At 69.8% G+C, this 26,819-nt stretch overlaps 1 protein-coding gene across 1 annotated transcript in view; it reads left to right on the forward strand.

Moving 5' to 3' along the window:
* Window positions 1-26,819, forward strand: part of SND1 (staphylococcal nuclease and tudor domain containing 1) — a 70,512-nt gene that overhangs the window by 34,095 nt on the left and 9,598 nt on the right. Inside the window, exons 12-15 of the mRNA XM_086739902.1 lie at window positions 10,027-10,127; window positions 17,501-17,611; window positions 19,846-19,918; window positions 21,871-22,012. Coding sequence (XP_086596028.1) covers window positions 10,027-10,127; window positions 17,501-17,611; window positions 19,846-19,918; window positions 21,871-22,012 — 427 coding nt within the window. The remainder of the gene's footprint in view (window positions 1-10,026; window positions 10,128-17,500; window positions 17,612-19,845; window positions 19,919-21,870; window positions 22,013-26,819) is intronic.

A 26,819-nucleotide genomic window follows, 5' to 3' on the forward strand; every position in this document is an offset into this window, starting at 1 on the left:
TACGGGCCGGCTTAGAGCGGTTCGGGGGAACGAGGGACACAACCCGCGCGGAGCCGCCGGAGCACGTGCTCGCGGCGCAAATGTCCCAGCGCTCGGAAAACGGTCGAATGAAATCGATTCCCGTCCCGGCGCGGCGGCTGCTCGCTGGGGGCGGTTCCCGTGCCTGATCGCGTCCTTCCGTGTCACAGCCCTGCTTATTTACTGAAAAAAAGGAGCAGGAAGGAATAGAGGAACCGGAATGGCATTTTCAGAGGGGAACCTGGTCCCTTGTTGCCGTAGGGAGCGGAGATATGTCGCTGGGATTTTCGGAGCGAGCCGCGCTCTCTGAAACGGAAACCCTGGCGTTGCTGCGCCTGTGCCCGAGCGCCGCCCGCCACCCCGGCGCTTCCCGCTGCCGGTTTTCCTCCGGCCGCCGTGGCTCCGCGGTGCGGCGGAGCGGGGTTCGCCCTCTCCCACCCGCCGCACGGCGGTCGCTCAAAACCTCCCTTTTTCTCCCCAAACCTGCTGGCGATCGCCTTGCGCGCGCGCAGGCGGGAGCCGAGGGCTACGCCAGGCCGAAGCCACCGGGTCCCCGCCACCGCGTCTGGCGAGGAGGATGAGGGTCCTGCCTTCCTCCCGAGCCCCCCGGTGCGGTGCCGCGGGGTCCCCGTCGGCGGCAGGGAGAGGGAAGCGGGCTGGCGGCCGGTCGGGAGCCGGTGACCCCCCCCAAAAAGCGGTTTGGCTGCGAACGCCGCCAGCCGCCGTTCCCAAAGCTCCCCGTCAGCTCGCGGCACGGGGCTGCGCGGCGCGCGCCGGGCTCTGCCGTCGCCGTTGCGGCGGCCCTGGGAGCCGGGCGCCCGCTCTCCTTTGCTGTTGCCTGGTTTGCTTTCTAAATATTTCCTTTGTCAGCTCCGCGTTTTTCGCTTCAGATTAACGTGATTGAGGAGAGCCAGGGAACAAAACCCGTTTCGTTAGCGATCGGAGCCGTCCCCGCGGGCTGCCGGCGCGTCCTGATTCGAAGTGACAGCCTGGCGCGGCGCGGCTCGCCCTTGCCTTCTCGCGGCTCGCTGTCGGCATCCGTCGCTGCGGCAAAATCCCGCTTTTCCCGCCCCCCTCTTTGAAATTCCCTTTTGGAGCCCACCCCGGCGGGGAGATCGAACGGGGCGGCTGGCACCCGCCTGCGGCCGCGGCGCCGCGGAGCCCTGCCCGTTTCGGGGCGCCCCGCCGCCCTCCGGAGCGTGCCCCTTCCTGCGGGATCGACCCGGATTCTCTCGGATTGCCGCGGCGTGACGAGCTGCTCTCGGGGGTGCTGGGGGGACCCTGCTCGGGGGTGCTGCCCCTCTGCTTTGGGGACTCTCCTCGTGGGTGCTGTCCCTGCACCCTGGGGACCCTCTCACGGGTGCTGTCCCTGCGCAGTGCCCTTGCCTCCTGGGTCCTGTCCTGGCACCCCGGGGACCCTCTCATGGGTGCTGTCCTTGCACAGCGGTGACCTTATGTCCCGGGTGCTGTCCCTGCGCGGTGGGGACCCCTCATGGGTGCTGTCCCTGCGTGGTGGGGACCCCTCATGGGTGCTGTCCCCGCACCCCGGGGACCCTCTCACGGGTGCTGTCCTTGCGCAGCGGTGACCTTGCCTCCTGGGTGCCCGGTGGCAGCTCTGGGGGCTGCTGTGACCCTGGAGGGAGCTGCGCTTTCGGAATGGCGGCGCTGGATGTACCCCCCAGCCTGTCCCACCCCACCCCCCCCCATCCCAAGGGGAGCAGCACCCGCTCCGGGGAGCAGGACCCGCTCCTGGCAGCCCGGCCACCGCCGCCGGTGTGACCGCCCGCGTCCCCGGAGCCGTCCCCTGCCCCGCGGGGTGACCACCCTTCCCCGGAGCCGTGCCCTGCCCCGCGGGGTGACCACCCTTCCCCGGAGCCGTGCCCTGCCCCGCGGGGTGACCACCCTTCCCCAGAGCCGTGCCCTGCCCCGCGGGGTGACCACCCTTCCCCGGAGCCGTGCCCTGCCCCGCGGGGTGACCACCCTTCCCCGGAGCCGTGCCCTGCCCCGCGGGGTGACCACCCTTCCCCGGAGCCGTGCCCTGCCCCGCGGGGTGACCACCCTTCCCCGGAGCTGTGCTGTGCCCCGCGGGGTGACCACCCTTCCCCGGAGCCGTGCCCTGCCCCGCGGGGTGACCACCCTTCCCCGGAGCCGTGCCCTGCCCCGCGGGGTGACCACCCTTCCCCGGAGCCGTGCCCTGCCCCGCGGGGTGACCACCCTTCCCCGGAGCTGTGCTGTGCCCCGCGGGGTGACCACCCTTCCCCGGAGCCGTGCTGTGCCCCGCGGGGTGACCACCCTTCCCCGGAGCCGTGCCCTGCCCCGCGGGGTGACCACCCTTCCCCGGAGCCGTGCTGTGCCCCGCGGGGTGACCACCCTTCCCCAGAGCCGTGCCCTGCCCCGCGGGGTGACCACCCTTCCCCGGAGCCGTGCTGTGCCCCGCGGGGTGACCACCCTTCCCCGGAGCCGTGCCCTGCCCCGCGGGATGACCACCCTTCCCCGGAGCCGTGCCCTGCCCCGCGGGGTGACCACCCTTCCCCGGAGCCGTGCTGTGCCCCGCGGGGTGACCACCCTTCCCCAGAGCCGTGCCGTGCCCCGCGGGGTGACCACCCTTCCCCGGAGCCGTGCTGTGCCCCGCGGGGTGACCACCCTTCCCCGGAGCCGTGCCCTGCCCCGCGGGATGACCACCCTTCCCCGGAGCCGTGCCCTGCCCCGCGGGGTGACCACCCTTCCCCGGAGCCGTGCCGTGCCCCGCGGGGTGACCACCCTTCCCCGGAGCCGTGCTGTGCCCCGCGGGGTGACCACCCTTCCCCGGAGCCGTGCCCTGCCCCGCGGGGTGACCACCCTTCCCCGGAGCCGTGCCCTGCCCCGCGGGGTGACCACCCTTCCCCGGAGCCGTGCTGTGCCCCGCGGGGTGACCACCCTTCCCCGGAGCCGTGCCCTGCCCCGCGGGATGACCACCCTTCCCCGGAGCCGTGCCCTGCCCCGCGGGGTGACCACCCTTCCCCGGAGCCGTCCCCTGCCCCGCGGGGTGACCACCCTTCCCCGGAGCCGTGCTGTGCCCCGCGGGGTGACCACCCTTCCCCGGAGTCGTGCCCTGCCCCGCGGGGTGACCACCCTTCCCCGGAGCCGTGCCCTGCCCCGCGGGGTGACCACCCTTCCCCGGAGCCGTCCCCTGCCCCGCGGGGTGACCACCCTTCCCCGGAGCCGTGCTGTGCCCCGCGGGGTGACCACCCTTCCCCGGAGCCGTCCCCTGTCCCGCGGGGTGACCACCCTTCCCCGGAGCCGTGCTGTGCCCCGCGGGGTGACCACCCTTCCCCGGAGCCGTGCTGTGCCCCGCGGGGTGACCACCCTTCCCCGGAGCCGTCCCCTGCCCCGCGGGGTGACCACCCTTCCCCGGAGCCGTGCTGTGCCCCGCGGGGTGACCACCCTTCCCCGGAGTCGTCCCCTGTCCCGCGGGGTGACCACCCTTCCCCGGAGCCGTCCCCTGCCCCGCGGGGTGACCACCCTTCCCCGGAGCCGTGCTGTGCCCCGCGGGGTGACCACCCTTCCCCGGAGCCGTGCTGTGCCCCGCGGGGTGACCACCCTTCCCCGGAGCCGTCCCCTGCCCCGCGGGGTGACCACCCTTCCCCGGAGCCGTGCTGTGCCCCGCGGGGTGACCACCCTTCCCCGGAGCCGTGCCCTGCCCCGCGGGGTGACCACCCTTCCCCGGAGCCGTGCCCTGCCCCGCGGGGTGACCACCCTTCCCCGGAGCCGTGCCCTGCCCCGCGGGGTGACCACCCTTCCCCGGAGCTGTGCTGTGCCCCGCGGGGTGACCACCCTTCCCCGGAGCCGTGCTGTGCCCCGCGGGGTGACCACCCTTCCCCGGAGCCGTCCCCTGCCCCGCGGGGTGACCACCCTTCCCCGGAGCCGTGCCCTGCCCCGCGGGGTGACCACCCTTCCCCGGAGCCGTGCCCTGCCCCGCGGGGTGACCACCCTTCCCCGGAGCTGTGCTGTGCCCCGCGGGGTGACCACCCTTCCCCGGAGCCGTGCTGTGCCCCGCGGGGTGACCACCCTTCCCCGGAGCCGTGCCCTGCCCCGCAGGGTGACCACCCTTCCCCGGAGCCGTGCCCTGCCCCGCGGGGTGACCACCCTTCCCCGGAGCCGTGCCCTGCCCCGCGGGGTGACCACCCTTCCCCGGAGCTGTGCTGTGCCCCGCGGGGTGACCACCCTTCCCCGGAGCCGTGCTGTGCCCCGCGGGGTGACCACCCTTCCCCGGAGCCGTCCCCTGCCCCGCGGGGTGACCACCCTTCCCCGGAGCCGTGCTGTGCCCCGCGGGGTGACCACCCTTCCCCGGAGCCGTCCCCTGCCCCGCGGGGTGACCACCCTTCCCCGGAGCCGTCCCCTGCCCCGCGGGGTGACCACCCTTCCCCGGAGCCGTGCCCTGCCCCGCGGGGTGACCACCCTTCCCCGGAGCCGTGCCCTGCCCCGCGGGGTGACCACCCTTCCCCGGAGCCGTGCTGTGCCCCGCGGGGTGACCACCCTTCCCCGGAGCCGTGCCCTGCCCCGCGGGGTGACCACCCTTCCCCGGAGCCGTGCCCTGCCCCGCGGGGTGACCACCCTTCCCCAGAGCCGTCCCCTGCCCCGCGGGGTGACCACCCTTCCCCGGAGCCGTCCCCTGCCCTGCGGGGTGACCACCCTTCCCCGGAGCCGTGCCCGGTGCCGAAGGCCGGCGGCCCGTGGCCGCTCTGATCCCAGCGCGGAGGGGACGCATTTCGGCGGCAAGGACAAAATCCCTGCGGCTGCGGCGAGCTGTCTTGTCCCCATCCTGTCACCTCCCGGCGCGCGCGCTCCGGCCGTGCCGCGGGCTGCGTGCCGTCCGGCTGTGAGGGCAGCGGGGGCCGCGTTTGGGGTCGGACGCCTGGAAAGCACCCGCCGGCCCCTCTCCCCTCCCCTTTGGGGTCACCGCCGCCCGTTTTCCGCCGCTTTTCCTGCCTCCTTCCCTGCTCCCTGCCCTCCGGCCCCTGCGGCGGGAACGCCGCGTCCTCCCGACGCGCTGCCGAACCGCGGGGCCGGCCCGCTGGCTTCCCCCGGGAGCCCTGCGGTGAAAATAAACCGCTGCCGGCGCTTCCCGAAATAATTCCCTCTCTCCGTGGAGGAGAAAGCACCCAGGGGAGAGGAGGCGGAAACATCCCCGCTCGCTCGCGGCGCTTCGTAGGAGAGGAGATGGGCTGCGGGAATTCGGAATTCCCGGGACCGCGCCCCGCGTCCCGCGCGAGAGCGGAATTCGCCCGCCGGCGCGGGACGGTCCGGCTCGCCCGCCGGCGTCCGGCTGCCGTGCCGCGCTATGGATTTGTCTCCGGCGGTGGAATGGATCCGCGGCGCTCGCCGGGGCGGCGGCGGCTCCCTGGGCGCGGGGGGCCGCCCGTCGATTTCGGCGCTGGGCCCGCGCCGCCGTGGAGCGGCTTTGTTTTAATTAAGCCGTCGCGCGGGCAATCGAATCGAGGCTAAATGAGCGCTCTCGGCCCTTTCCTCTAATTAGTGGGGGGATTAATTATTCGGATGGAGGGGGACAAATATCCCCCGCGCACGGGAGCGATTCCCTGGCTGCTCCGCGGAGGGGGTGCCGGGCACCCGTGGGCGCTGCCCCGTAGGCGCGGGGCTCTGCGGTGCACGGGGGTCTCCGGTGCCTCCGAGCCGGCCCCCAGCGCTCCCGGAAAGCGGCAGCTGGGGCTTTCCCTGCGCTTTTCCCGTGCGTCCGGTCGCATGGCGCAGCTCGGACGCGCTGGGATGCTTCCCGGGATGCTCCGCGCGGGATTTCCCGAAGCAGCGTTCCCAGTGCCGGCACCGCCCGGCAAAACCGGGGGACGGGGCTTGACTGGGGAAAACATTTCCCCCTGGAAAAAAAATCATCCCCGGAGGCGGGAAGGCTTTTGCGGAATTCTTGGCGGATTTTTGCGCCGACGGGCAATTTTTGCGCCGGTGCCGGGGAGGCTTCCGAGCTTCACGGGACCGCGCTGCGCCGCGGGAGCTTGGAGAGGATCGTGGCGTCCGGAGCCGTCAGGAGAGCCGGCTGCTCCCCGGCGCCGAGCCTGGGAGCCATCTTCTCCCGGCGGCGTTCTGCCGGGGAATCATCGCCGCGCGCGGGCGCAGAGCAGCGGGAGGGGAGAAGCCTGCCGACGCGCGCGGCTCTGGGCGCTGTAGCGGCCCGGAACGGCTCCCCGGCAGCAGGGCGGCGCGCGGAGGGTGGAGGCGGTCATTCCCGACGGAACCACCGGGAATTCCGGGCCGTTTCCTCTCCCTGCATCCCTTCGCCTCCTTCCCGCGATCCCGCCGGGCGCGTCCATTGCCGGGCTGCGGCACGTGGCGTGGCGCGTCTCCAGTCCGCCGGTGCTCGGCACCAACGGCGTCTTCGGCGGGGGAGCACCCCCGTGAACGGGACGCGGCCATGCCGGGCGCGTCCCATCCCGTGGAAACCGGGGGGCTGGAGCTCTGCTGGAGCCGCGGGACCCCGCGGCGGGGGGGGAGAGCGGCGGGGGGGGCGACGCTGGCTGGCAGCGGCCGGATTTGGGCTGTCCGAGGTGCGAGTGGGGTACGTGGGTGGTGTCAGCCGCGTCTCCGCTGTCCCCGGTCTCATCCCTGAGGAGGGGAGAAGAAAATTGGGGAAAATTCCGGAGGGGTGGGGGGGCCGGGCCAGGCGCGGTGGGCAGCACCCACGTTTCGGCGCCCGCGGGTCGGAAGGGGCTCCGTGCCGGTGCCGTCCCTCCCCGCTCCCCGCGTTCGCGCCCGGCCCGGGGGGCTGGCAGGCTGGCGGGGCCGCGGGGCTGGCAGGGGGCCGCGCGGCGGCGGGCGGGCGCGGGGCGGGCGCATATGGCGGGGTGGGCGGCAGGCCAGACGTGCTGCGCTATAATTACCGCCCGGCACGCCCGCGGATCTCCCGGCCTCGTCACCAGCTCACAGGGACTATTTTTACCTCCTCCGCCAGCGCGCGTCGCGTGGCGGGGGCCGTGCAGGGGAGCTGGCCGCCCCCCTCCTGCCTCTGAGGGCCGGAGGACGCTCCCGAAAACCGGCCCGCGAGCGCCAGCCTGGCCGGCAAGCCGGGACCGCGTGCTGGGGACAACGTGGCTGGGAGCGCGGTGGTGGGGACGGTGTGCCAGGGAGCGCGTGCTGGGGACCGCCTTGATGGCAGCGTGGTGCCGGGGGCCGCATCGTTGGGACCGTGGTGGTGGGGACATCGTGCTGGGCGCTGCGTCCTGGGGACCGTGCCACCGGGACCGTGGTGGTGGGGACATCGTGCTGGGCGCTGCGTCCTGGGGACCGTGGTGGTGGGGACATCGTGCCGGGCGCTGTGTCTTGGGGACCGTGGTGGTGGGGACATCGTGCTGGGCACTGCGTCCTGGGGACCGTGCCACTGGGACCGTGGTGGTGGGGACATCGTGCTGGGCGCTGCGTCTTGGGGACCGTGCCACTGGGACCGTGGTGGTGGGGACATCGTGCTGGGCGCTGCGTCTTGGGGACCGTGCCACTGGGACCGTGGTGGTGGGGACATCACGCTGGGGGCCACGTGCTGGGAGTCGCATCGTTGGGACCGTGATGTTGGGGGCCACATCGTTGGGACCATGACGGTGGGGACAATGTGCCGGGGGCCTCATCCTGGGGACCGTGTGCTGGTGACGTGGTGCTCGATGCCCCGGCCACTGATCCTCCTCCTCCTCCTCCTGCCGTGAGCGTGAGCGCGGGTTTTTCGGCAGCGCCGGCCCCGCGCTGCCCAGGGGCCGCGTCCTCCCTGCCCGCGCTCGCGCGAGAGCCGGTGGCGACACGCAGCGCCGGTGGCCACGGGGACGGGGACGCGGCTCGCCCGCCCTTTCCCCTCGCCGCGTGCCGGGGTGCTGGGCACCTCGGTGCTGGGCGAGCGCGGGCAGGGGTCGACAGGGGTGCGGGGACGTGTGACGCGGAAGGGGGTGCAGAGGGTGCCCAAAATGGGGCTGGGGGTGCAGAGGGTGCCCAAAATGGGGCTGGGGGTGCAGAGGGTGCCAGAGCTGGGGCTGGGGGTGCAGAGGGTGCCTGAGCTGGGGTGGGGGGTGCAGAGGGTGCCCGAAATGGGGCTGGGGGTGCAGAGGGTGCCTGAGCTGGGGCTGGGGGTGCAGAGGGTGCCCAAAATGGGGCTGGGGGTGCAGAGGGTGCCTGAGCTGGGGCTGGGGGTGCAGAGGGTGCCAGAGCTGGGGCGGGGGGTGCAGAGGGTGCCCAAAATGGGGCTGGGGGTGCAGAGGGTGCCCAAAATGGGGCGGGGGGGTGCAGAGGGTGCCAGAGCTGGGGCTGGGGGTGCAGAGGGTGCCCAAAATGGGGCTGGGGGTGCAGAGGGTGCCAGAGCTGGGGCTGGGGGTGCAGAGGGTGCCCAAAATGGGGCTGTGGGTGCAGAGGGTGCCAGAGCTGGGGCTGGGGGTGCAGCGCAGTGCAACACCACGCTGAACCGCAATGCAACGCTGCGATGTACTGCCGTGGAACGCAACGCGACGCAGCGCAGCACTTCGGAGTGCAGTTGATGGAACGAGGGGGAAGGGGGTTGACGTCGAGGGGGGCGGGCTCAGGCTGGACATCAGGAAGAAATGTTTTACGCTGGGGGTGGTGGGGCACTGGCCCAGGCTGCCCAGAGAGGCGGTGGATGCCCCGTCCCTGGAAACGTCCCAGGCCAGGTTGGCCGGGGCTGTGAGCACCCTGATCTGGTTGGAGATGTCCCTGCTCCTGGCAGGGGGTTGGGCTGGGTGGGCTTGGACGCTCCCTCCCCACCCAGACCCCTCTGGGATTCTGTGATTCAACGCAACTCAACACTTCACAGCACACCGCCACGCCGCGCGGCGCGATACGTCACAGCGCAACGCAGCGCATCGCCCCCCCGCCGCAGGCTGGCGCCCACCCCCGTCCCGCCTCCCTCGTCCCCGTCACGACGCGGGATGCGAGCCTGAGCTGCGGGGTCGCGCAGTCCCCGTCCCCCCGGCTGCGGGCGAGCCCCTCGCCTTTGGCCGGAGCCTTTGCCTGACTCCGAGCGCGGCGTTTCCGGAGCGCGGCGTTTCCAGAGCGCGGCGTTTCCGGAGCGCGGCGTTTCCGGAGCGCGGCATTTACAGAGCGCAGCGTTTCCCGGGCACGGCGTTTCCCGAGTGTGGCGTTTCCCGAGCGCGCCGTGCCGGTGAGCCGGGTGACGTTTCCATCCCGTCGTAGCTTGGATGTCCCAACCTGCCTCTCGGCGTCACCGCCGGCTCTTTTCCCCCGCCGCTGTTGTGACAGTCTGCGAGGAATCGCTTGAACCGCTCCCTGGAATTGGCGGAATTCCGGCGGGGCTTTACCAGGCAATCCCACCTTCTTTTTTAAACTTTTTTTTCCCATTTTTAGGCTCATTTTTTAAAAAGCTGGGTTTGGGAGCAGCCAAGAGGTCGAAGGGGTTTAGGGACGCGCCCTCACACCGACTCGAGCTGCCGGCGCAGAGAGCCGGCGGCGCAAGGTGGGCGCGGTGCCGCGCCTGGAAAAAATCCGTAACGCCTAAATCCAGCCCCGCGGCCGGGCCGGCGCCGCGGAAGGCAGCATCCCGAACTTCCCCGCGCCACCCCGTGTCCCGGTGGAGCCGGGATCCCCGAATCTTGGGAGCGAGGAGGAGGAGGGGCAGCGCGGGCGGGAAGGATCGTGGCTGCCTTTGCGGCCCCGCCACGGGGAACCGCTGCGCTGCGGCGGGGACGCCGACGGCTTCGGGGTGGGCGCGCGGCGGCGGGCTGGGGGTGGGCGGGGTACGGCGACGCGGCTCGCCACCGCGCTCCGCGGGTCCCGGGAAGGCCTGGCGCGGGACGGAAACGCCGGTGCCAGGATCCCCGAGCGGCGCCTGGTCCGTCCTGGGAGCCTCCCGGTTTAACGTTAAGCGCGCCGCCGCGTCGCGTGCCGCTTGGCTGGCGGTGCCGGCGGCCGGCCGGGGGGGGGTTTTGGGGCGGGGGGGTGCACGGGGAGCGCGCGGGCCGGACCCCTCTGACCCCGTGTCCGTGTCTCGCCCAGGTGAACGTGACCGTGGACTACATCCGACCGGCCAGCAGCGCCACCGAGACCGTGCCCGCCTTCTCCGAGCGCACCTGCGCCACCGTCTCCATCGGAGGGATGTAAGTGGGAACGCGGGGCCGCACACTCGCCGCTCCGTCCCGGCGCTCGCGGGGGGACGGAGGGTGGCTCGGCCTTGCCGCGGGGCCGGGGTCCCACCGTCCCGCTCTGCCCGGGACCCCGCAAACCTGCGCCTGCTGCGCCAGCTCCGGCGATTTGGGGTGCTGCGCCGGGGACCCCGCGGCGAGCCGGCCGCCTCGGGGAGCGTTGGAGGAACCGTCTCTGCTGCGCGTCCCCGCGGTGTCTGTCCTTCCCCGAGGGACGTCGCCCGCCCCGTGACACGCCGCACCCCCCCCCGCCGCCCCCTGCCCCCGCTTTCCGCGCCGGGGCGGATTTGGGGCCTTTGCTCCCCGGGGACGCCGGGCTCCTCCATCTCGGCCTTTCGGAGCAGTCGTGCCGACGAGACGCGCGTCGGACGGCAGCGGCAGCGGGAGCTGCGTGGGGATGATTTGTCATAGCCCGTTCGGTTTCTTGCTTTTCTTTATTTTTTTATTTTTTTTTCCCCTGGCAGCAGCTATTTTGGAAAGCAACCAAAGTGCTGCAGCGCTGCGCTTTTCTTCCCCTTCATCCCAGCCCCGGGAAGGCTGCGGAGCGCCGCGCTGCCAGGGGAGGTGCGGCTCCGTGCCGCTCGGGAAGCCGGGAAGCTCCCGGTCGCCGCGCTCCGGCCCACGGCGGGCGCCGGTGGGGTGACCTCCGGCCACGCGTGTCCCACCAGCGGCTTTCATCCCCGCTCCGCTGGCGAAGGAGACCCAGCCCCGCTCCGCGCCAGCGCCGGGCCGCTGATCCCGGGGATGAAATGGCGGCAGCGGCCTCGCGGCGTTTCCGGGAGGGACAGAGCGGCCGCTGCGGTTTTTTTGGGGCGCTTTGTGGGAAGATGAGGCCTTGGGCGGCGCAAACCCACCCGTCTCTCCCCGCTCTCCGGCTGCTTTCCGAGTGGCGTCTCCGTTTCGGGAGGGAAACCCGCTGTGAATTTTGTCCTGGCTTGTCCGCCCGCCGTCCGGGCTGGCTGGGCCTGCTTGGCGGGCCGCGCGTGCCGGGGGCTAAACCGCGGCCCCTGCCCGCCCGGCGTGGCTTTCGGCGCGGCGTCGGGGGTCCCGCGGCCCCCTCCCCGCCCCCGCGACGGCATCGCGCCGTCCCCGAGCGCGGCGGGAGGATGGTGCCCAGCTGGGCGGTGGGCGGAGGGGGATGGTAACCCACCTCCCCCCGTCCCGCCCCGCTCTCCTCGGGGCGCCGGGGGTTTTGGGCAGCGGAGCGATGCCGCTCCAGACCCCCGCAGGCCCTGCTTCCAGCTTAAATCCCTGGGAACTGGAGGAGCTGGAGCGCGAATCCGCCTTCACCTGCCTGTATCCCTGCCCCATCCCTGCCTGATCCCTGCCCCATCCCTGCCCCATCCCTGCCCCATCCCTGCCCCATCCCTGCCTGATCCCTGCCCATATCCCAGTCCCTGCCCATATCCCTGCCCCATCCCTGCCCCATCCCTGCCTGATCCCTGCCCCATCCCTGCCCCATTCCTGCCCCATCCCTGCCCCATCCCTGCCCCATCCCTGCCCCATCCCTGCCCCGTCCCTGCCCCATCCCTGCCCCATCCCTGCCCCATCCCTGCCCCATCCCTGCCCCATCCCTGTCCCATCCCTGCCCCATCCCTGCCCCATCCCTGCCCCATCCCTGCCTGTACCCCTGCCCCATCCCTGCCCCATCCCTGCCCGATCCCTGCCCCATCCCTGCCCCATCCCTGCCCCATCCCTGCCCCATCCCTGCCCCATCCGTGCCCCATCCCTGCCCCATCCCTGCCCCATCCCTGCCCCATCCCTGCCCATATCCCAGTCCCTGCCCATATCCCTGCCCCATCCCTGCCCCATCCCTGCCCCATCCCTGCCTGATCCCTGCCCCATCCCTGCCCCATCCCTGCCCCATCCCTGCCCCATCCCTGCCCCATCCCTGCCCCATCCCTGCCCCATCCCTGCCTGATCCCTGCCCATATCCCAGTCCCTGCCCATATCCCTGCCCCATCCCTGCCCCATCCCTGCCCCATTCCTGCCCCATCCCTGCCCATATCCCAATCCCTGCCCCATCCCTGCCGCATCCCTGCCCCATCCCTGCCCCATCCCTGCCCCATCCCTGCCCCATTCCTGCCCCATCCCTGCCCCATTCCTGCCCCATTCCTGCCCCATCCCTGCCCAATCCCTGCCCGGATCCCTGCCCGATCCCTGCCCGTACCCCTGCCCCGTTTGGAATTTCCAGCGGGAAGCTGTGCGATAAGTTCCGGCGTGCCGAGGGAGCTTTTCCCTGCGCCGCTCTTCCCGCGGCACGTGCTGCATTTCACGGCCTGACACGATTTTGTTTTTCCCTTTTCGCCTGCGTTTCAGATTCCCGATCCTTAATCCGGGCTTAACTGGGGCTGCGTCTTCCCTGGGCGCGGCAGCTCCGGCTCCTCTCCCTCTCCTCTCGCTGTTGTTTGGAACTTTTCGGGGTGGGGGATCCCTGCCGTTGCCCCCTGCTCCCCGTGCAGGGGCTGCGAGGTCGGATTCCTCCCGGATTTCTCCTTGGAGCTCTCATCCCCGCTCCTCCTCCTCTTTGCGGCAGCAGGGTGGGGATCGTTCCGTCGGGATGTGCCCGCCGTCCTTCCCCGGGCGCTCGGTGCCCCGCCGGGTGCCGGGATCAGCCCCGTGAGCGGGAATCCCGGGGTCCCTGAGCTGTGAAAGCTCTGAACTGGGAGAGGATTTGGGATCCTCCCAGGATTTGCAGCCCTGGGTGGGGGGGGGTTGCACTCAAGGAGCGGAATTTTGGGATTGGGGTTGTTGGGGATGCTGGGATGCTGGCCCAGCTTGGAATTTCGTGGCTGGGATTGCTGGGGATGCTGGGATGATGCTCCAGCTCAGGATTTTGTGGCTGGGGTCGTTAGCGACTCGGAATTTCGTGACTGGGGTTGGTGGTGATGCTGGGATGCCGGCCCGGCTCAGGATTTCATGGCTGGGAATGTTGGGGATGCTGGGATGCTGCTCTGGCTCGGGATTTTCCGGCTGGGATTGTTAGCAGCTTGGAATTTCACGGCTGGGAATGCTGGGATGCCGGGATGCCAGCACGGCACAGGATTTCGTGGCTGGGGTTGTTAGCAGCTTGGAATTTCGTGACTGGGATTGTTGGTGATGCTGGGATACTGACACGGCTCAGGATTTTGTGACTGGGCTTGGTGGTGGTGCTGGGATGCCGGCACGGCTCAGGGTTTCGTGACTGGGATTGTTGTGGACGCTGGGATGATGCTCCAGCTCAGGATTTCATGGCTGGGATTGTTAGCGACTCGGAATTTCGTGACTGGAGTTGTTGGGGACGCTGGGATGCTGAAACAGCTCAGGATTTTGTGGCTGGCGTCGTTAGCGGCTTGGAATTTCGTGACTGGGATTGCTGGGGATGCTGGAATACTGACACAGCTCAGGATTTCATGGCTGGGGTTGTTAGCAGCTTGGAATTTAATGACTGGACTTGTTGGGGATACTGGGATGCCGGCACAGCTCAGGATTTCATGGCTGGGGATGCTGGGGATGCTGGGGATGCTGGGGATGCTGGGATGCTGCTCTGGCTCGGGATTTTGTGACTGGGGTTGTTAACAGCTTGGAATTTTGTGGCTGGGGTTGTTGGCGATGCTGGGATGCTGCTCTGGATCAGGATTCGGTGGCTGGGGTTGCTGGGGATACTGGGATGCTGCTCCAGCTCACAGTTTTGTGGCTGGGGTTGTCGGTGGTGCTGGGATGCTGGCACGGCTCCGGATTTCATGGCTGGGCTTGTCAGCAGCTTGGAATTTTGTGGCTGGGGTTGTCGGTGGTGCTGGGATGCTGACCCAGCTCCGGATTCCGTGACCGGGGTTGTCGGGGACGCTGGGATGCCGGCACCGCCGGGGACCCCGGCTGACGGGGAGGTAAAAGCCGTTGCGACGCAGGGGGCTCGGCGCGAAGCCGGGGCGATGCTGGCGGCCACGCCGTCCCCAGGGCGGGCGGCAGCCAGAAACCGCGGGATGCCCGCGTTCCCCTCCGTGAGGAAACCCAGCCCGGCGTTCCGGAGCGAGGGGCGGCTCCGTATTTACCGTCCCCGGGGTCCCGCGGGGCCGGAGCGGGGATCAGCCGCCGGCGCTTGGCGACGGAGCCGCGCGCACCGCCAGCTACCCGCGCGTGGGCCGCGGCGCCGGGGGAACGCTGGGCGCGCGGCCCGGGAGCCGTGCCGGTTTTCGCAGCCCGAGCTCTGGAACGCGACCAGATTGTGCCGCTGCTTCGCGAGCTGCTCCCTCCGGCGAGGAGGGGGAGGCGTCTGCCGCCGGCTCGGCCGGGAGGATGGGCTTTGCCGGAGGCTGGCTGAGGACCGGCAGAGCTCGGTGCACGCGCTGGCTGTGAAATGGCGCGACCGCGCGCCGCCGTCCCCGGGCAGCGCCCCGGATCCGGCGGAATACGGTAGAAAAAAAAAGAAAACAAAACCTCGTTTTCGCGTAATTCAGCCCAAATTCCCAAATAAAGTCCCGTCGATGCCGCCCCAACGCGCTCCCAGCCGCCTCCGTCACCCTCCCGCGGCGCGGGATGGGGATGGGGAGCTGGATGTGTTGGGATAGGGAGCGGGATGTGGCTGGGATAGGGAGCGGGATGTGGCTGGGATGGGGAGCGGGATGTGCTGGGATGGGGAGCGGGATGTGACTGGGACGGGAAGTGGGGTGTGACTGGGATGGGGAGCGGGATGTGACTGGGATGGGGAGTGGGGTGTGACTGGGATGGGGAGCGGGATGTGCTGGGATGGGGAGTGGGGTGTGACTGGGATGGGGAGCGGGATGTGCTGGGATGGGGAGTGGGGTGTGACTGGGATGGGGAGCGGGATGTGCTGGGATGGGGAGTGGGGTGTGACTGGGATGGGGAGAGGGATGTGCTGGGATGGGGAGTGGGGTGTGACTGGGATGGGGAGCGGGATGTGCTGGGATGGGGAGTGGGGTGTGACTGGGATGGGGAGCGGGATGTGCTGGGATGGGGAGTGGGATGGGGACTGGGATGTGTTGGGATAGGGAGCAGGATGTGACTGGGATGGGAAGTGAGATGTGACTGGGATGGGGGTGGGATGTGCTGGCACAGGGAGCGGGATGCAGCTGGGATGGGGAGCTGGATGGACTGGGATGGGAAGTGGGATGAACTGGGATGGGGAGAGGGATGCAGCAAGGATGGGGAGTGGGATGTGACTGGGATGGGGAGCAGGATGCACAGGGATGGGGAGCAGGATGTGACTGGGATGGGAGCGGGATGTGCTGGGATGGGGAGCAGGATGTGACTGGGATGGGGAGCAGGATGCACAGGGATGGGGAGTGGGATGTGACTGGGATGGGAGCGGGATGCACTGGGATGGGGAGCAGGATGCACAGGGATGGGGAGCAGGATGTGACTGGGATGGGAGCGGGATGCACAGGGATGGGGAGCAGGATGTGACTGCGATGGGAGCGGGATGCACTGGGATGGGGAGCGGGATGTGACTGGGATGGGAGCGGGATGCACTGGGATGGGGAGCAGGATGCACTGGCGCGGGCAGCGGGATTTGCTGGGATGGGAGCGGGATGCACTGGGATGGGGAGCAGGATGTGACTGGGATGGGAGCGGGATGCACAGGGGTGGGGAGCAGGATGTGACTGGGATGGGAGCGGGCTGCACTGGGATGGGGAGCAGGATGCACTGGGATGGGGAGCGGGATGCACTGGGATGGGGAGCGGGATGTGGCTGGGATGGGGAGCAGGATGCACTGGCGCGGGCAGCGGGATTTGCTGGGATGGGAGCGGGATGCACTGGGATGGGGAGCAGGATGTGACTGGGATGGGAGCGGGATGCACTGGGATGGGGAGCAGGATGTGACTGGGATGGGAGCGGGATGCACTGGGATGGGAGCGGGATGCACTGGGATGGGGAGCAGGATGTGACTGGGATGGGGAGCGGGATGTGGCTGGGATGGGGAGCAGGATGCACTGGCGCGGGCAGCGGGATTTGCTGGGATGGGAGCGGGATGCACTGGGATGGGGAGCGGGATGTGACTGGGATGGGAGCGGGATGCACTGGGATGGGGAGCGGGATGTGACTGGGATGGGAGCGGGCTGCACTGGGATGGAGGGTGGAAAGCAGGGCTCTGGGCTGGGCGGGTGCCCCGGGGAGGGGCCTGACGGCCCTTGGGGACCGCTCCCACGGGGTCTGTCCTCCCCCGGCCCACCGCACCGCGCGGCGTTTGCCGGGGGGAGCGGCTGGCGCCCGGCTTGGGGTGCTGCGGCGTCGTCCTCGGGGACCGCAGAGCTGCGGCCTTGCGCGTGCCGGTGACGCGCGGCCTCACCGTGCTGGGGACCGCGGGACAGGCGCGAGGGTGCGAGGGTGAGCGGGAGGCGCGGGGACGCGGAGCCGAGGGCCGGGACGCGCGGGAGGCTGGGGGCGTCCCAGCTGGGCGCACGTCTGGCTCCCGTCGGCCGCCGCCGCCTCGTCCCTCGCGCGCTGCCCTCGTGCCAGCCCTCGCACGGCCGCAGCTCCGTCCTCTCCCGCCCGAGGTGGGGGGCGCGGGACGCATCCGCCGCCCCGTCCCGCCGCCGCCGTGGGGCTCGCTCGGGGGTCTCCCTCGGTCGCTCGTCCCACGCTGGGGTCCCCGGCCGGAGCCTCTCGCCCTTCTCTGTCCCTCCCCACCCCGTGGCGTCCCCGCGGGGGGCAGAGCGCGGCGTCGGGGTGGGGACGCCGCTGCGACGCCGCGGGTGCCACCAGCCCCGCGCTCGCCTCCCCCCGCCGCAGCCTCCTGTTTGCGCCCGAAATAGCAGCGAGGTGCCGATTCCCGGCTGCCTGGCATTTCCAGCGCTGCCTCGCAGCTGCCTCCCGCTGCAGCTTGTTTCCTCCTTTCCAAATCTCCCCTGGGTTCTTTTTTTCCCTTTCCCCCCCACCCCGCTCCCAGGCGAAACCTATTTTCGGCTCCCAGGGTTTGCGAAGGGATCAGGCCCCCCCAACCTCTCGATATAAATAAATACGCCGGGGTTATTTTTTTTTTTTTTTGTCAGCGCGGTGAATTACGGTCCGTGCCTCGCGCGCGTAATTGCCGGCGGATTACCGGCGCGCTCAGCGAAATAGATTTCCCCGATTTGTTTAAAGCAGCCGAGTGTAACGGCGGCCAATTTACCGCGCCCGCCTCGGCACGCAGCGCCCGCCGGCAGCCGGCCACCCCCCGAGCCCGGCCGGTGCCGGCGTCCCCTCTCCGCTCCCAGGCAGGGGTAAAAAAAAAAAAAAAGCCAGGAATCCCATGGGAATCGCACGCACCGGGGCGCTCGGGGGGCGCTGCGGGGGTTTTGGGGCGCTGCCGGTAGATCCCCGCGGCGCGCTGACACTCTCCTCTGTTGCAGCAACATCGCCGAGGCGCTGGTGAGCAAGGGCCTGGCCACCGTCATCCGCTACCGGCAAGACGACGACCAGAGGTCCTCGCACTACGACGAGCTCCTGGCCGCCGAAGCCCGGTGAGTGCCGCGCCGCCGCCCGCGCGCCCCGCTAATGGCCTTTGAACCCCCCCAGCCCGGCCCCTGCGCCGGCGCCGCGTAGTCGGGTTCGGGTTGTGGTGGTGCGAAAAACGGGCGCGGCCCCGGCGCCGCGTGCCGAGGCGAGGGTGGCAGGATGCGCGCGGTCCAGATGCGCACGGTCGAGGTTGCACGGGCCAGATGTGCGCAGGCCAAGCGAGCGCGGTCAGGGGATGCACAGGCCAGATGTGCACGGGCCAGGTGTGCACAGCCCAGGCATGCGTGATCCAGGCGTGCACGGTCCAGATGTGCACGGCCAGGGTTGCACAGGCCAGATGTGCACGGGCCAGGCAAGCGCGGCCCGGGCACGTGTGACCCCGTCGTGCGCGGTCGAGGCGTGCGTGTCCAGGCAGATGTGATCCAGGTGTGCACCGTGCAGATGTGCATGGTCCGGGAATGCACAGTGCAGGTGTGCACGGGCCAGATGTGCGCAGTCCAGATGTGCATAGCCCGGGCAGGTGTGATCCTGGCGTGCACGGTTCAGACATGCATGGCGCAGGCAGATGTGATCCAGCTGTGCAGGGTCCAGACATCCAGTCCAGACGTGCGTGGCCTAGGCAGATGTGATCCAGGTGTGCACAGACCAGGCATGCGTGACCTCGGCGCGTGTGATCCAGCTGTGTATGATCCAGCTGTGCAGGCGTGCAGGGCCTAGGCAGATCATCCAGGCAGGTAGGGTCCAGCTGTGCAGGGTCCAGATGTGCACAGTCCAGGCGTGCAAGGCCCAGCCAGATGTGATCCAGACACGCACGGTCCAGCTGTGCGTGGTCCAGATGTGCACAGTCCAGGCGTGCAAGGCCCAGCCAGATGTGATCCAGACACGCACGGTCCAGCTGTGCGTGGTCCAGATGTGCACAGCCCAGGCGTGCAAGGCCCAGCCAGATGTGATCCAGACACGCACGGTCCAGCTGTGCAGGGTCCAGATGTGCACAGTCCAGGCGTGCAAGGCCCAGCCAGATGTGATCCAGACACGCACGGTCCAGCTGTGCGTGGTCCAGATGTGCACAGCCCAGGCGTGCAAGGCCCAGCCAGATGTGATCCAGACACGCACGGTCCAGCTGTGCGTGGTCCAGATGTGCACAGCCCAGGCGTGCATGCCCCGACACGTGTGAATCAGGCGTGCGTGGCTCAGCCAGATGTGGTCTGGGCGCGTCCAGTCGCGCTGTGCGGGGTCCAGGCGTGCGCGGTCCAGGCAGATGTGACCCAGATGTGCAGGGGGCACACGGCACCGCGCCGGTCCCTCCCCCTTGCAGCCCAGCGCCCCCCGCCCCGGACCCCCGCCCCACGTCTGCGCGTGGAGAGCCGCGCCCGAGCCTCGCGCCGTCGGCGCTCCCGCGTCCCCGCGGGTGCCGGCCCCCGGGACGTCCCACATGCCGGGATGCTCGGCTATCCGGAACGTCGGGATGCTCGGACGTTCCCGCGCCGCGTGCCGTTGAGCCGCGCGCGCCCCGGTTCGGTGCCGGCACCGGGCCGGCTGCTTCCCGCCGCGCGGAGGGAAAGGAGGCGATGGGTTTTCCCATCCCGTCGGATTTTTTCCGACTGCCCCGCGGCGAAGCCCGCGGCACGGAGGGGAAGCTCTGGAGCTGACGGCGGCGACGGCGGAGCCGCGCAGCTCGCGCGCCGGGGTGGCCTCGTCCCGGGGGCGACCGTCACGCCACACCGGCGCGGCGCGGGGGCGAGCGTCCCTGGCTGCCGTCGCGGGGCCGCGTTCCCGCGGGGACGGGGCGGATTTGGGGGACGTCCCGCGCTCCGAGCATCCCTTGGGATGAGCTGAGTCTCCGCTTGGCCCGGCCGCCGGCGAGCCCGAGCCCTCCCGCTGCTAAAACTAATTAAAAAAAGTCAAGCTCCAAGGCAAAAAACGCCGAGCGGCGGCCTCCCGCGTGCGGTGCGGCTTCGTTCAGGCTCCTTCTCGCCTCGGTCGGCGTCGTGACCCGGAAAGGTTAAAATTCCGTCGCAATCGGAGCGTCCGCCGCGGATTTTGTGTTTAAACACCGCGCGCGGTTGAGCGCCGAGAGAAACCGGTGGTGGTTTTGCGCCGCGCCGGGGCGCTCGGCCTTCCCGTCGATCGGATTTCGTTTGGGAACGGGGGTGCCGAGCGGCTCCCCTCCCGCCCAAGTCCCGCTCGCCCCGACGGGGCCGGGCGGGCGCTGACGGCGCGGGCCGCCTCTCTCTTGCAGGGCCATCAAGAACGGGAAGGGGCTGCACAGCAAGAAGGAGGTGCCCATTCACCGCGTGGCCGACATCTCCGGGGTAAGAGCCTTCCGGCGCCGGGAGCGGCCGCGCGCGCGCCGGGCTGTTCGCCGGGACGGGACGCGGAGCGGGAGCGGCGCCGGGTGCCGGCGTTCCCCGCGCCGTGGGTGCTTCGCCGCCGCCGAAAGAATTCCGCGGGAATTCGCGTCGGCGCGCTCCTCCCGGGGTTGGCGAGCGCCCGGCGTCCGGCGGGATTCGGCGTCCGGCGGGATTCGGCGTCCGGCTGGATTCGGCGTCCGGCGGGATTCGGCGTGCGTCGCGATCCCTCCCGGCGCCCCAGCCCCGGACTGGAGCCTCGCCGGCGCGGCGCTGGGATGGGATGGGGTGGGAAGCGCGTGCTGGGCGGGCGATGTTTTGGGGTGCCGGTGACCCCAGCGGCGGGAGTCGGCGCGGGAGGCGGCTGCGTGGCGTGGCGTGGGACCCGCAGTCCCCTTGCCGCCGCGCTCCGTGGAGAAGCGGTGTCAGGAAATCCCGGAATTTCGGGCCGTTTCGCCTGCCGGGTGACGGTGACAGGGCGGGCGCGGGACCCTCGGTGCCACCCCGGCCCTGACCCGCGCCGGTGCGTCCCTCCCCCGCGGCTCGCCGACCGGGATGCAAAAATCCGGGAATTCACTCCAACGCAGGATTCAGCCCAGTTTTCCCGGCTCCTGTCCTCCCACCCCAGTTCCTACTGGGAAATGTCCCTTTCCCGTGGTCTGGGCCGCCCGACGGCTGCCGTCCCGCGTCCCGGGAGCATCCCTGCTCCTTCCCAACACCCCAAACCCTGCCCGCTCCCGTCCGCGCTCTGCCCGCCGGGAGCTGCGAAGGGAAGCGGGATCGCTGCTCCGGAACCGCCGTGCCGCGGGGATGAAAATGCACATCCCTCCCCAAAAAGAAAAGAAAATAGAGACAAAGCGACACGAATCCACGCCAGCTCGCTCCTCCCGTCAGCGCGCGCTCCGGCCGCCGGAAAACCTCCCGTCCTTGCGGAAAGTCCTTGAATAATTCCTGAATAATTTTGCGTAATTGCCTGGCCTTCGCAGAAAGCGCAGTTTGGGTGATTTTTTTATTGTATTTTTTTTGCCCTCGCTGTATTTATCCCTATTTTTCCTTCCACTCCCGGCGAATCGCACAATTAAACGCGCCGGGTGACGGGATACGGGCAGGCCGGGAGCGGCCCGGCCCGGCGCCCGCCGCGGCGCTCAGCCGCCTTCCCGCTGCCGCGGCCGCTCCGGAGGCTGCCGGGCCGGCTGCGGCGGGATCGATCCTCAGGGTTCGCGTGGAAACCCGTCCCCGGGAATCGCCGCTCTCCGCCCATCGCTCCACGGCGCCGGCCTGCGTCCCGCCTCGTAGGGAAGAGCCGCCCCGCGTGGCGCGAATCCCGGCGGGTTTTCCAGGTCGTTCTCCGGCGCGTTCCAGCGCCGCGCCGCTTCGCAGGGTCGCTCTTCGCACCGAGCTCTTCCTCGCCGCCTCCGCCGGAGCAGCCAAGCTCCTTCCTGCCATTTAGTTTTTTTCCTTGAGCTAATCAAATCACGACTCTCTAGCGATTACCGCTAATTAGTAGCCTTCATTAGCGGCTGCCATTTTGGATTTGCACGTGTCAGGCCGCGGCGGCTGACGGCGCGTACGGTGGCTTTTCCTTGGCGCGCGGATTGCGCTTCCACGCGTTGCGTTAACTTCTTGGCTGCGCGTCTGCTAAAAAAAAAAAAAAAAAAATTGAAAAAAAAATGGAAATAAATCGATCCTCCGCAGGGAAGCGCGCGTGGCGGCGAGGGAGCCGGCGGGGAGCGGTGCGGCGGGCTTTCGGGCCTGCCTGCCGTTCCGGGGCGCGGGGCCGGGGCGGGATGCGGCAGCCGGAGCGCTCGGACCCCGCGGGCCGGGAAGAGGCGGCTCCCGGGCCGGCGGGGCGCCGGCGGGTCCCCCGCGCGCGTTCGGCGTCGCCTGACCCCCCGTTTCCCCCCGCTCCCCGCCAGGACACGCAGAAGGCGAAGCAGTTCCTGCCGTTCCTGCAGCGCGCCGGCCGCTCCGAGGCCGTGGTGGAGTACGTCTTCAGCGGCTCCCGCCTGAAGCTCTTCCTCCCGAAGGAAACCTGCCTCATCACCTTCCTCCTCGCCGGTGAGCCCCCGCCGCGCGACGCCGGCTGACGGCAGCACTGCCAACGGGTCCACGTGCGAAGGGGGGGGGGTTAATTAAGCTTAATTAAGCCGGCGAGCGCTAATTGGAGGTGACCAGAGGGTCCGGCTGCTGCCGGGGGCTGTTTACGCCGCCCCCTCCCTGCGTCCCCCCGGCGATGCCCGCGCCGGCTGAGCCCCCCAGCGCGGGCTTCGCTGCGTGGGGGACGCCGTGGGGTGGGATTCGGGTGCCCCCCGCCCGTCCCGAGGCCGCTCGCCCCCTTTTTTCCCGGCGGGAAGGGGCAGGAGGTGGCGGGACGGGGACCTGCGGGGTTGACGGAGGTGCTGGCGCGCGTCGGTTTCGGTAGGTCCTACAAAAACAGAAGAACTTCCCCCTCCGAAGCGATCCCGGGGCGATCGCCGGGATCCCGGGGTCCGCCGGCACGGCCGGATCCCCGGGCGGGAGAGGATGCGGGGCAGCCCGTGGCTGGCTCCCGTTTCCATGGCGATGACGGCGTAGGAAGGATGACCCCGCACGCCGATCGTTCGCAACTCGGTTATGAAAAATTCAATACGCGTATAAATAGACGGGGTCGCGGGTGAAACCGCCCAGGTTTCCCTACGCAGCGGCTCCCGCCCGGGGAAGGTTTATCCGGGAATTCTTTGTTGTTCCCGGAGCCGGGGAACGGCACGCGGCTCGCGAAGCCGGCGCCGGGCGTGGGAGCGGCCGCGGCTCGCCCTTCACCGTCCCCGCCGAGGCCGCCCGCGCCCCCGGGCGCCGAGGGTTTTCGGGAGCGGGAAGCAGCGCGCCCGGAGCCGGCGGTGTTCCGGCCGGCCGCGCGGTGACCGGGAGCGACGCCGCGCTTGCTCTTCCTGGTCCACGGGACACCGTCACCCCCGCGCCCACGGGTGACGGCGCCTGGGGACAGCGCCGTTCCCCGCATCCCGGCCGCAGCGCCGCGTCCCCGGCCCCGCTCCGGGCTCTTTCCCCGTGGGAAGCGTTGTCCTAAACCCGTCCTTCTCCGCGCGCTTGCGCGTATAAATAGCCGTGGAGTCTTAATTTATAATTAACCGTTCCTAACGGCGGCTGCGAAAGGCGGGGAAGCGCGGCTCCCCGCTCCTGCCCGCCACCGAGACGTTAGAGTTTTCAGGAGCGACGGAACTCCCACGTGCCGGGGAGGAGGAATTTCCAGAGACTGAAATATTTCTGGATTAAAGACGCTGCCGCTGCGCTGGGCCGCGTTTCCGTGGCGGAGCGCCGTTCCCGCCGGATCTGGCGTTGCCCCCCGCCCACAACCCCGGCGGCCCGCTCCGTGGTTTCGGGCGGGATTCGCGGGCCGAGCGGCCGTTTTCGCGGGAGCCGGGAAGGCGACGGCCGCGCTGGGGCGGGCCACGCCGCCCCGCGTCCCGCGGGATGGGCGCCGGTGCAATCCCCAGTCCCGGGACGGGATGGCCGGCCGGCCGGCCGCCACCTTGTCCCTCGCCCCGTCCCCGCCGGCGATGGCCGTCCCCGGCCGCTCGCCGTGAGGTTTCGGCTCGGCCTTTCCGCTCGGCCGCCTCGTTTTTCGCTGCGCCGGGGCGGCCTGGAAATGGATGGCTCCGGGGGGGAGCGCCGGCTCCGAGTTATATTTAATCCCGGTTGCTGTGGAGACCGCCCGCCTGGCGCCCGCTCCCGGGGGCTCGGTTTCCTCCAAAAAAGTTCCCGAAAGTGGGGGATAACCCCCCGCCTCGGGTGGTCCGGGGCGGGGGGGGGCCCCGGGGTGCGGCCTGCGGCGCGCGGCCGGACTGGGGGGCTGGGGAGGAGGAGCGCGCGACGCGGCGCCCGCTGCGGGGCTGGGTTTTGGGGTGCGGGGTTTTTCCTCTTGCTCTCTTGCAATGCTCTCTTGCGTTGCACCGGAGCCTGCTGCGTCGCACAGGATCATTGCGTGCAGCACAGCACCATCCTGCGTGGCACAGCACCATCCTGCGTGGCGCAGCATTGTCCTGCATTGCACGGGAGCATCCTCTGTTGCACAGGAGCATCCTGCGTGGCGCAGCATTGTCCTGCATCACACAAGAGCATCCTGCATTGCACAGCATCATTCCGTGCAACACAGGACCATCCTGCATCGCACAGGACCATCCTGCATGGCACAAAATCACCCTGCGTCGCACAGAAGTATGGTGCGTTGCACAGGAGCATCCCGCGTGGCGCAGGATTGTCCTGCGTTTTGCACCGGTTCATCCTGCATCGCACAAGGACATCCTGCGTCGCACAGGATTGTCCTGCGTCGCGCAGGATCACTCTGCGTTGCACAGGATCATCCTGCGCTGCACAAGGTTGGACCGTGCTGCACAGGATCGTCTCGCATTGCACAGGACCATCCTGCGTTGCACCAGAGCATCCCGTGTGGCGCAGGACTGTCTTGCATTTTGCACCGGTTCATCCCGTGCTGCGCAGGATCGTCCCGTGTTGCGCAGGAGCATCCCGTGCTGCACAGGATCGTCCCGTGCTGCGCAGGATCGTCTTGCATTGCACGAGATTGTACCACGTTGCACAGGTTCATCCCGCATTGCGCAGGATCAGTGCTGCACAGAATCACCCTGCGTTGTGCAGGATCGTTCTGCGTTGCGCAGGATCGTCCCGTGCTGCACCGGAGCATCCTGCATTGCACCGGAACATCCTGGATTGCACTGGAGCATCCTGCGTTGCACCGGAGCATCCTGCTTTTCACAGGAGCGTGTTGCCTTGCACGAGATAATCCTGCGTGGCACAGGATCCTCTTGCATTGCCCTGAAGCATCCTGCGTTGCTCCGGAGCAGCCTGCGTCGCGCAGGACCGTCGCGCGTCCCAAAGCCTCGTCGAGCCCTCAGCCGTTAATTACAGGCCGGGAGGCCGGGATCGTGCGGATCGGCGCGGAAGGCGGCGCGCGGTCTGCCTTCCTGTGGCAGCGCCGGGCCGCGCCGGTGAACCGGGCGCGTCGGCCTCATCCCAGCACGCGGGCGACGCGGCGACGCCCTTTGTCCTCCGTCCGTCGGAAGCGTCTGCGGCGCCGCGCATCCCAGTGACTTCCCAACCCCTGCGGCCGCCGTTCCCGGAACGCCGCGCCGATGGCAAACGGCCGTGCCCGTCATCCCGGCTGGGCGGAGGCCCCTCGGCGGCACGGCCGGCGTGCCGCGCGCCATGGCGGGCACGGCAAAGACAGGAAGGTTTTGGGATCCCGCTCACGTCTCGCGGTTTTCCAGAATGTTGCGGTGGAGGGGGGGGCATGCCGGTGGCTGCCAGGGCAGGAGCATGGAGCAGGGACCTGTACGGAGCGCGGACACGGAGCGCGGACACGGAGCAGGGACCTGTACGGAGCACGGACACGGAGCGCAGACACGGAGCAGGGACCTGTGCGGAGCGCGGACATGGAGCGCGGACACGGAGCAGGACCACGGAGTGGGGACCCACGTGGAGCAGGATCACGGAGCAGGATCACGGAGCAGGGACGCCCACGGAGCGGGATGACGGAGCGGGGACCCCTGTGGAGCGCGCAGCCCTGATGAGTTATTCCATGAATCAGCTAAGGAAAGGTCGGGGGTGGGGGGGTCTGGGACTCCCAAAGCCTCATTTTTTTGGGGGGGAGGGTGGCACGCCTGGCTCCTGCTCCGTGATCCTGCTGCATGGGGGTCTCTGCTCCGTGGGGATCCCTGCTCCATGATCCCGCTCTGTGTCCCTGCTCCGTGATCCTGCTCCGTGGGGATCTCTGCTACATGCGTGTCTCTGCTCCATGAGGGTCTCTGCTCCGTGGGGATCTCTGCTCCATGGGGGTCTCTGCTCCACGATCCCGCTGTGTCCCTGCTCCGTGATCCTGCTCCATGTCGATCCCCATTCTGTGGTCCTGCTCCCTGGGGGTCCCTGGTCCTGCTCCATGATCCTGCTCCATGCAGGTCCCTGCTCCGTGGGGATCCCTGCTCCACGATCCCGCTGTGTCCCTGCTCCGTGATCCTGCTCCATGCAGGTCCCTGCTCCGTGGGGATCCCTGCTCCACGATCCTGCTCTGTGTCCCTGCTCCGTGATCCTGCTCCATGCAGGTCCCTGCTCCGTGGGGATCCCTGCTCCACGATCCTGCTCTGTGTCCCTGCTCCGTGATCCTGCTCCATGCAGGTCCCTGCTCCGTGGGGATCCCTGCTCCACGATCCCGCTGTGTCCGTGCTCCGTGATCCTGCTCCATGTGGATCCCCATTCTGTGGTCCTGCTCCCTGGGGGTCCCTGGTCCTGCTCCGTGATCCTGCTCCACATCCGTGCTCCGTGGTCGTGCTCCAAGGTCCCTGCTCCACGTGGGTCCCTGCTCCGCGAGGGTCCCTGTTCCGGCTCCCCCTGCCCCCCCGGGGTCTCCAGCGCACCCTCCAGCTCCCACCCCGCTCCGTCCCGGCTCCGTGCCCACCCTGGAGCGCCCACCGCCGCCCCGCTGGCTCCGTGCCGGCACCCGTCGCCGGGAATCCCATAACTGTCTGTGTGTGGCCGACGCGTTCCGGTTTCACGTGTGTTCGTGTAAATCCGTCCGTGCTAACGAGCGGCGCGCGGATTCGGGAGCGCTCTCCGGGGAGCCTCATCCCGCCCTCCCCCCAAAATACCTGCGGATCCGCTCTCCGGGGACCCCTGATTCTACAGGTGCATGGGTTTGGGGTGCAAGGACCCCAAATTCTGCGGGTGCAGTGACCCCAAAAGCTGCAGGTGCTCGGTGTTGGGGTGCTGGGACCCCAAATGCTGTGGGTGCTCGGTGTTGGGGTGCAGGGACCCCAAATGCTGTGAGTGCACACTGTTGGGGTGCAGGGAAGCCAGATGT

This window comes from Chlamydotis macqueenii, chromosome 1 (assembly GCF_036417535.1).
Source record: "Chlamydotis macqueenii isolate bChlMac1 chromosome 1, bChlMac1.mat, whole genome shotgun sequence".
NCBI classification, from domain to species: domain Eukaryota; kingdom Metazoa; phylum Chordata; class Aves; order Otidiformes; family Otididae; genus Chlamydotis; species Chlamydotis macqueenii.